Source organism: Anarrhichthys ocellatus, unplaced genomic scaffold, assembly GCF_004355925.1.
Source record: "Anarrhichthys ocellatus isolate YVR2014 unplaced genomic scaffold, GSC_Weel_1.0 scaffold4, whole genome shotgun sequence".
NCBI lineage: Eukaryota > Metazoa > Chordata > Actinopteri > Perciformes > Anarhichadidae > Anarrhichthys > Anarrhichthys ocellatus.
The window spans coordinates 2,622,286-2,632,316 of NW_022280034.1; the positions used below are offsets into that span (position 1 = coordinate 2,622,286).

The 10,031-nt window shown below is 44.4% G+C and overlaps 1 protein-coding gene across 5 annotated transcripts in view; it reads left to right on the forward strand.

The window, feature by feature from the left end:
• The window catches only part of thrab (thyroid hormone receptor alpha b), a 113,705-nt gene extending 107,066 nt beyond the window's left edge, over nt 1-6,639 (forward strand). For all 5 annotated transcript variants that reach the window (XM_031844274.1, XM_031844271.1, XM_031844270.1 and 2 more), the window contains 2 exons: nt 1,098-1,356; nt 2,199-6,639. In XM_031844274.1, the coding sequence (XP_031700134.1) occupies nt 1,098-1,356; nt 2,199-2,449 (510 nt within the window). In that variant the 3' untranslated portion in view covers nt 2,450-6,639. The remainder of the gene's footprint in view (nt 1-1,097; nt 1,357-2,198) is intronic.
• Nucleotides 6,640-10,031: the final 3,392 nt, after the last annotated feature.

Here is a 10,031-nt window from a genome sequence, read left to right on the forward strand (position 1 = left end):
GAAATAAGTTGTTCTTGAGAACATAAATCACGATAGCTCTGAAAGTAAAGGTCGTCACTTTTTTTTTTTTTAATCAGCATATTTTAAAGAAGTTGAATTTGTTCAGATTGTTTTATTATAATATAAATGTTACTATCATGACGGATGCTACTACGTGAACTAGAATACATTCCTCACGCCGCTGCTGGACGTTCCATTAATTGTAGAGATGAAGAAAGCAAACGTCAGCAGATGAGAACACAGAGTTTTAGTATTCCAGACACAGAAGCAGATAATCGGTTATGTTTAATATGTTATCTTTCATTCACAATATAATAGATTGTGTTGGATAGAAGAAGAAGCTTTGTAATCTGATGTAAGAGGCGGTAGAGAGAGAGAGAGAGAGAACCTGTTCGTGCCACTGCAGTGAATTACAGACAACAAACGCACAGAAACAAAGAACGCGTTTATTCAGCCTCTAAAAATCAAGCGTGCCCTCCAGGTACAAATTTACAAGACAAATCAAGCCAATTAATGCCAATTAATCTGCTCAGCAGTCAAGAGCAGCGGAATATGAAACAAGCTTACACGAAGGTGACATTTTAGTTCAGCACACCGGAGTCTGTAGATTTAATTAAATGGGTTTCATCCCAGATAATCTAATATCCATGTAAATCAGGCGTATTAGTCATAATCTGTGTTCATCAGGGGAAAACATTTGTTGTTCCAACTCGTCCTCGTGTTTCTACCTCCCGTCCTTTCCTCTCTACCGCCTCCTCCCTTTGTTACCTCCTAACTCCTCGTACATGATACCAGACATCCATCTCAAGTCAAGTGTTGAGATTCAACGTATGAATGGATGAGAAATCGAGGAATGTATTTTTTTTGTGTTGTATTTTCCTCTCAGGGGGGATTGTGTGAGTGGTGTGATGTGTTTTTGTTCTGTTATACTTGAGAGCATATCTTATTTCGGCTTTTTTTTGTGAATTGATTATGTCTGTGTGGATGATTTTTATTTATTTTTTACTGTAAAACTACCTGAATGTAACAAACATGTTGTCGTCTCTACTCTAAACAATGCTTTATAATTAATCGGCAAAACAACCTTTCTCCACCAGCTACCTTGTGAAGACCAGATCATCCTGCTGAAGGGCTGCTGCATGGAGATCATGTCGCTGCGAGCCGCCATGCGCTACGACCCCGAGAGCGAGACGCTGACGCTGAGCGGCGAGATGGCCGTGAAGCGCGAGCAGCTGAAGAACGGCGGGCTGGGCGTGGTGTCGGACGCCATCTTCGACCTGGGCAGGAGCCTGGCGCAGTTCAACCTGGACGACACGGAGGTGGCGCTGCTGCAGGCCGTGCTGCTCATGAGCTCAGGTAGAAGACTTCAGAACTTCTTGACTTGCTTTTCTAAAAACGTACAGCGGCACGACTCAGAACATTGGTAGTCTCGGAGTCTCAGCTCGATATAATGTAAATGTAAATTTTCCGTCTTCTGTGCCCTCGGAGACACAATTCCATGACAGTCCATATTCATTACCCGCCGCTTTACACTGTATATATTGTAGCCTATTGTGAGCCAGAATGTAATTATGGCTTGAAGATTAAAGTCCACATACATATTCAGTGTTGAATGAAGGGAAAAATTCATCCTAAATGTGATTAAAAAACCTTCACACTTGGTTTGTTCTTTGTAGAAACTCTTTTTTTGGGGGGGGGTTTAGTATGAAATAATAGAAGGCAAATAAAGAGAGGATGTGTATAATGGTGGGTCTACCATCCGCCATACTACTGGGGATAGTAACTGCCCCCTTAACCTCACCAACCATCCACCTATCTAGTTCATCAGTAATGAACCTGTGTTAAGAAGAAGCGTTCTAGCCAATCAGAGGCAGAGTAGGGCGGGTCTTTACTTAATCAATAATCAATAATACTACCGTAAATAACCACAAACTGCCGATGGGATGAGAGGACACTTCAACATTTAAACACTCTCAACACCTTTATTACCGACGGAGCCTCAGGTCCCTCTACACTCTGCTCTGTAGTCTTTACATTAAGCAATAAATATTTACTTCATAATGATAAGTTAAACACAAACACTTGTTTATTGCTACTTTAGAAAGTACGAAAAATATCAATTAAAATAAATGCTGCCACGCCCACACCGTTTTTTAGAATTACATTGAGTTGATGTTTTTTCCTTCGTCCGTCACCAGATCGCTCTGGCCTCACCTGCATGGACAAGATCGAGAAGTGCCAGGAGACCTACCTGCTGGCGTTCGAGCACTACATCAACTACCGCAAGCACAACATTCCTCACTTCTGGCCGAAGCTCCTGATGAAGGTGACCGACCTGCGGATGATCGGGGCGTGCCACGCCAGCCGCTTCCTTCACATGAAGGTGGAGTGTCCCAACGAACTCTTCCCGCCGCTCTTCCTGGAGGTCTTCGAGGACCAGGAGGTGTGAAACTCAGCCGCCTGCCGCGCGAAGGGCGGAACAGGAAACCGTGGGAAAACTCGTGAGATGGGAAGGGCCATTGTTTTTTTTTTTATAGGGGAAGGATGGAGGGAGAGTCCTCTCTGCATTTCTCCGACATCGCATTTACAGTATGTGGTTTTAAAAGAAAAACAAACAAGTGGAACCAACAATAACAGAAACAACACACCAGCAACAGGAGAGTCAAGCAAACAGGGGATTTTGTTTCACGAACACCCTCTCCTCCACCTCTTTCTCCTCCTTTTACTTACCCCTGTTTTAAAATCCGTGTGGGGGCCCTTCTGTCTGAGCATGATGTCTTATCTAGTAAGAGTTGTAGCCATTTGCCAAGACACGTACACCGATACACACACACACACGCACACACACACACACTCAGCCTGTTCCACCTCAGTTCTTCAGAACAGCACACTTTTGCAGGGGTCCGTTCCCCCTCTCTGGTTCTTCTTTTTTTTAAAGCGGTCACAGATTTACACACCTGAAGCCCATGTTTCCAGCACCTCTCAGTATTATTTCTGAATAAGTGTTAAGGCTTGTAATTCAGAGATATGGACACAGGTGACATATATGCTCACAGTCATGCATGCACACGCAATCAGCAAACACTGCACATTGAAGACATTTCCAGCAGATGCTCTAAGCGTTGCTTTGGTGTATAATGGCTGCAGTACAGCAGAGCTACCAGACTTTAGTCTTTTATCGATTCCTCAACTCAATCTGAGCCGTTTAAACAGCTCTTTTTTTGGAGCTTCGTACTTAGATTCCAGTAAAAACCGGTGCTATATTTATACAAGGCTACTCCAGTTTTATGAAATTGTGTTGTCTACCTTTTGAGAAACAAAAAAATGTGCAGAACATGGCTCCATATCTACCTTCATTTTTGTCATTGGACCGGCTCCTGTGACACACACAAAGAAACACACACATATGAGCTGACTTGCCTTGTCATCGCCCGCGCTGCTTGTGCCAGCAGCCCACCGTCATATTAATGACAATGAGGCTTTGAGTGCATTGAGAAGAAGACAGAGAGAAAGAAGGGAGGGAGGGAGGGGAGGAGTAAGGGGGAGAGACACTTGGAAGGGAGGGAGGAGCAGAGATGGAGAGAGGAAACAAGATTTAACAGCTGAACTGTAAAGTCGGAGCCAGAGTCAGAATAAATCTCCCGCACGCAGCCTCCAAGGAGGTTTTCAATAGCAGCGACCAGCGAGACGGCAAAGCTCATCTTACACACACACACACTCTCTCTGTCTTTCTCTCACACACACACACATAAACACACAACATCACCTCAGAGTAACGTGAATGCCTCATTTTACTGTATGCACTGCGCGGCAGTGTCGATATACAGCCCTCACCTGCAGGGTTTGTACAGAGTCCTCTCCTCACGGACTCTTCTCAATGTGGCCCTCCAAGGCTTCCATACACATCTGCCTTTGTTTTTTTGTTTTTTTTTAACCATGGGCGTCACTGAGAAAGCAGGCAAATGCCAAGAAGGCTACCATTTACCTCAAAAAGTGGATTACACCCCCAGGCTGGGGCCGCGATTCTGCCCCCGTGGTGTCAGGCACTACCTCACCTCTGTGGACACGGGGCAGCTGCAGACATACACCATTCAAGTTGGCGCATGTGTAGGTTAACACGCAAATGTGCATAATATTTACGTCGGTGCACACTTGTAGTCACGGAAAGACAAAAAAACAACACTTGCATCATGAACACACACGCACACGCACACACCCTCAGTGCTATCGCTTGGTTGAAATGAATTACCATTGAAGACAGGAGGGCCAGCCATCTCCCCCCCCGGAAAAGGTTTTTTTTATTTTTTACCGACTCCAGGGAATGGTACCCATCGCATTCGGGTTTCTCTTTTTCTTTTTTTTTGTTATACGGGACCAAGTGTCGTCTTTTGAAATTTGGATTTACCTGTTCCTATCAAAAACGGAAACCGACTCACAGAAGCGACGAAGGACGGCGTAGATGCGTGCAGCCCATTTACGCGAGCAGCAAGAGGACAGATGACGGAGAGAGTACCTGGGGGGAAAAAAAACCTCGGAGGCCACGCCCGTTGAATTAGCATGCAGAGAAAGGGCTGTTTCCTTCTGCATCATGGCGATTTTCCACAGTGCACTCATGATGGCTGCCGTTGGATCTTGACAGATGTATATTTCATGGAAATAAGCTTTCATTCATGCAAGGACCGTGCATTAGACGTAGAAAAAAGTAGAATGTTCTCCACCGAAATTAAGCTTCTTAGGAGGCAGCTCAAAAGCTCTTTTAGTCCCATGCACTTTACCAACGCTCACCACTATGACGGTAATATCTCACGGCAAACATCCATGGCAGGTATCATAGTGTACTAGCCAAATGACCATTCAAGAATGTTGATTTGATCACAAAAGCCCAGTCTGTTCATTCCAATTCTGGGGCCAAGCCAAATCTAACTGGGTTTACCACTCTTGCAAGAGGAGAATGAAAGGAAAAGAAAGACTTAAGAAAATATATTATATACTCAAAGCCAAGCAGTAGTTCGCCGCTCGGTGCTTGTACAGGACGGGTAACCTGCACCCCTGGGAAGTACCTCAGCAGAGCGACACGCGGCAGGGGATCGTGGGTAATCGACAAGGATGCTCTTTCTGGAGCCTAGCTCGAGACTAAATTGCTCCCCTACCACCGTTATAACAGCCCCCAACCAGCCAGGCTGGTGGGAGCTTTTGCACTACTGCAGCGGTCCTCCCTTTCGGCCCCTTACTCGTCAAAGTTTAACCAACAATTGTTGGATTACCCAATAGTTCCCCCCCCTGCCTCATTATGGGGCGAGTTTTGGGTGGCAGGTACGAATTTGAGGTGAGTTTTGGTGGCTCTGTGTAACAGATGCTGGCAGTATCAGTGGGCTCAGTCCCAAACCTGACCCGTTAGTCAGTATTAGACCAACTTAACTGTGGGCTGTGTAGAATTAATTAATAATTAATTAATAATTCTCCCATCATCCCTCCTGTAGCGTCAGCCCAGTGGAATTTCAAATTCAGAGCCCTCCCTTCCATAATCATCTTCTCTCCTCTTCCCTAAGCAATCTAGCTTAGGGAAGGTTAGGCTTAGGGAAGGAGGCGACCCACTCACCGCTGAGTGGGTCGCCTCCCCCCTCCCCCGTAGTTTGGCCCCCAAATATCATTGACACCAAACGGGATCCAGGCCTCTCCCTTGTGAGACAAGGCTGGCCATAACCGCCCTTTAGAGTGGCGACCACCGAATGAATGTGATCGGCAGAGCGACGGCAATGGGAATGAGAGACTTGAGCGCGAGATTGTGAGGATGTAAGAGAAACAGAAGAAAGCGTGGGACAGAAAACACAAAAAAATAAAAGCTGAGGGCTTCGACCCCTCACTGCCATCATTGACGTGGGAGAGAGAGGGGCGATGTGGCCGGTTGTAGAGACGATGTTAACGAACACTCGGGAGGAGTGGGAGGTGGCGGCGCAGGGATACGTACGCTCTCCCCTTCAGTTCCAACGACAACCGCATATGAGCCCCCCCTCGCATGCCAGCTGACGAGCCCAAACGTCCCCCCTCAGCTCCCTCCAAAAGGATAACCTCCAACCTCCACATGGCGAGGATCACAAAGAGATCCCTCGTGCCAGAGATACAGGTTTGGAATTTCCAACACATCTACGTAAAAATAACTGAAAAAGAGAGAAGAAGAAAATACAAAAAGCTATTGATGTCCTTTGTTCTCGTGAGCTGACTGGGTATGTGTGTGTGACAGTCGGGGTTATAATGCTGCTTTACCTTCTGAGTCTGATTTAGATTAAGAAAACAAAAAAAGAAGATATATGAAATTATTATAAATCCACGAAACAAGATGAAAAGAGATGACTTTTAAAAAAAGAAATGGACTCCTGAACAAAATGATTGGAGATGTTTTTCATTTCATCATTGTTTCCTTATGTTTCTGTTTGTTCTTTTGACGCTTAAACTGCTTCTGTGTAAAAAAGGAAAAAAAACAGCTGTAGTCACTTTTTGACCATGCGTGCAGTGTAACAGAGAATATGTCACTTCTTTTTCACATCTATACTTTGTGTTGATAAGCCAACTGATCTGTTTGTGTGTGTGTCTGTCCAGTCGTCCGTCCCCTTTTATCAGGAGGAATTTACAACCAACAAAACAGGAATTTCTTTTCTTTTTTATATATATATATATATATTTTGTTTTTTGTTTTTTTTTTTATGAAATGAAACTTTGGAGAAGAAAAAAAACACAAACAGGAAAAATAATGCAACAGAAACTGAAAATACAAAAAAAAAAAAAAAGAAACAATCTTGTCATACCTCACACAACACAAAACTCAAAGGAACTTGGGAGGAGTCATATTTTGCAGGCACATGTGAAAGTTCAGAGATGCATATATAGATTTAAGAATAACAATGTATACGTTAAGATAATATGTGCTTGTGTGTACGCCTCAGTAGAAGTTACAAAAGGACTCTTCCCTCAAGCTTTTGTGCTCTATCTTATTTGGTTGTGAGACGCTCGAGATCATCTGCTAATGTGAGCACTTCTCCAACTTAAAGGCACAGTCTATGGACAGTAAACCTAAAATGTGAATGGCCCAGAGACTGAGGGATTATGACTTTTGTAATGGCTGAGAGTTATATGGTATTGAATGTAGCTGACAGGAGGGGGGGGGGGGGGGGGTGGAGGGGTTGGACCTGAGCCCGGCACCCACAACCCAACTTCCACACACCAGCAGAAAAGATAGTGGTGTCACATAGACGTTACAGACAAACTACAAAACTGAGAATATATATTGCCCGTCTGCAAGGTGCAATTTTGTGTATTTTTATATGTTTTTTTTCTGTTTTTGAGTTCTCGTTTCATTTTATTTTGGCCATAACCAAGGATGTAAATACAAACACATACAACACTCGAGATTTATTGCAACAAAAAGTAAATTCAACCTCTCCATCCCGCTCCCATGTAAGAGGGGAGGGGGGGGACTAAAAAAAAAAAGCAAAGTAATGTGTAATGCTTCATACATTTGTATGTGTGCACTCTCTCACATGTGCATGCTGATCCATATTCAGAAGTGCCCCGTGACATTAATCATGAACCCTGTGCCTCCTGTTGTTTGCAAAGAGATAGATTCGTACCCCTCGTATTCTCACCACGACATCACACGCTACACATGAATGCCTATAGTGTGTGTGTGTGTGTGTGTGTGTGTGTGTGTGTGTGTGTGTGTGTGAGTGTGTGTTCACCTATGGAATCAGATTCTTCCAAACTATTGATGTGGGTGTGGCCAGCAGCCACGGTGGCAGAAGTGTTAGGAGGGCAGTGAGGTGGTTTTGTTGAGTAAAGTGGGAGGTGGGAGAGGGAGACATGAATCCAACCTAAGCTGGTTATTAAGTCGAGTGAATGTCGGCTAACGTGGCTGCAACACGCTCACATCAATGTTGGAAAAGGCCAAAATGGATTTCCCCATTTGTCCGCCACCCCCATTGCCTCCCAAGAAGCCAGCCTCGGTTCTCTAAAAACAAGTTAGTCATGAACCTGGACCAGTTTACATCAAGGACCTCCATTTACATTTCAAGTGTCTTGTCTTCCAGATTTAAGACACTAAGCCCCTTATATGCCAGATCATGTCGCCACACCCGAGTCAAGAGAGTGGTGGTAAACTGGTAACTGTCAGAAACACCAGAAGCTTCCACAGATAGCTTACTGACCAAGTCACACTTTGGAGGAGTAAAGAATACATTTTCAACATCTGGCTAGAGTGCATCTGAAACCAGCTCCCAGGTTGGTTTGAGCAGTCACATTTCCTCTTGAAAGCGTCTCAGATGCATTTCTACTTATTTAATAGCTATCCAGTCTGCCCAAGACACATGAAGTGAAGTGTAAATGGAGTCTTGGATCATGATGACAGTACCATACTTGGTTCTACAGCGTTGGTTAAAGCTGAAAGTCATTGTGGTCCATGACGATACCCCTGAACTTGGACCACAACGAGCCACGTGTGGGGGTTTCAAAAGGCTGGCTTTGCGGGGGGCCCCTCCGAGCCCACCCTTCCATAGATATCATGATCCGGTTTATTCTCACATGTTGACACATTGGACATGGGTGGAGATTGTCTGTGATGTTTTTTTTGTTTTTTTTCTGGTTTGTGTTTGGTCCCCCCCCCCTTTATGCCAAATGTAGAGTTTGTGAAGACATGCAAATAGCGAGATGTCTATGCAGTTTCCCTCCGAAAAGATGAGCTCGGTGTGTAACAACAACGGGTTCGTCTTGCTCATGAAATCAAACTCGGCCTGGCTCGAGTTCCAGAGGTTCTTCACGCGACCTGAAGACCCTCGCTTCTTTGTGTGGGCGAAGGGTCAGGACTGCACGGGCGAGCTGGTCCCCGGGGGGGTCGGTACACTCTTCACGGTAGTCCCGTGGTCTCGGAGAACCAGTAGGAGGGGTGATGGGGATGTTGTGGAGAATATGGATTCTACGAGATGTGCTGTTTTTTTGTAAACTGCTCAGAAAGTGGTGTGTGTGCATGTTTATGTGTGTTTGTATGGGTTCGTCTACCTGATGCGATGCTCTCATGGTTCGGTGGGTTGAACCTTAAGGCCACAATTTAAGATTTAGACAAGCCCCTAAATTCAAACTTACTGCAAGATGTGTGTGAAGCCTTAATTATTCTGTCCTCCGACCAACCTAATGTAACATTAAAGAGTATTCTGGGTGGTGGATGTCCATCAGTGGGATGTTTGTAGCATAAACAAGTTTACTTAACCCGTTACCTCTGCGCTTTAGACGCGAGGAGACAATTTGACTTGATTTGCAAATCTTTAAAAGAAAATAATTGAATCTACAACCCGCTGACCCCTCGTTCAACTTGAGCACTTAACTAAAATGCACTTTGAATGGCCCAAACCAATCCGCCATAAGTGGAAGAATCTCTGGTGGTGATAATTGTGACAAAATGTAAATTGCACCGAAGCCAAATGCCTTTTGCACCATTTAATGGTTTGTGTTTTGTTCATTCCAAAATAAGAGTTTCAGCCTCTAGGCAAAGTCGGTTAATGGCTAATTATAAAGTTTACTATGATTTTTTTATTGAAGTGTAATAAGTGAGTGGGTGGACCTTTCGGCGTTTTTCTCATCTGAGCAGATCTTGTTTTTATACGTTTGTGGGAAAATAATAATCTCATGATTGCTTTTAATAATGCGCCCACCCATGAGAGCATCAGCTTAGAGCCACACACACACACACACACACACACACACATGCACACACACAAACACAGACCACTTTTTGTGACTGGGTAAAGGAAGCTATTGAAGGATTCTCTCAGGTAAAAGAACATTTTCTAATAAATGATGATGAAACTTAGATGAAAAACATTGTTAGCTCATCTTTTTTTTGTCTTCTCAATTCACAATCAAAAATGTACCTTTTTTCTGTTCTGTGTCCGGTTCTTGACGAGTGTCCGGTAGACTTCAAGGACTCGGATCCTGAGTCTACCTCGAACACAACGAGTCAAGCCCTCATTGCTTTCTTAGCCCTGAAT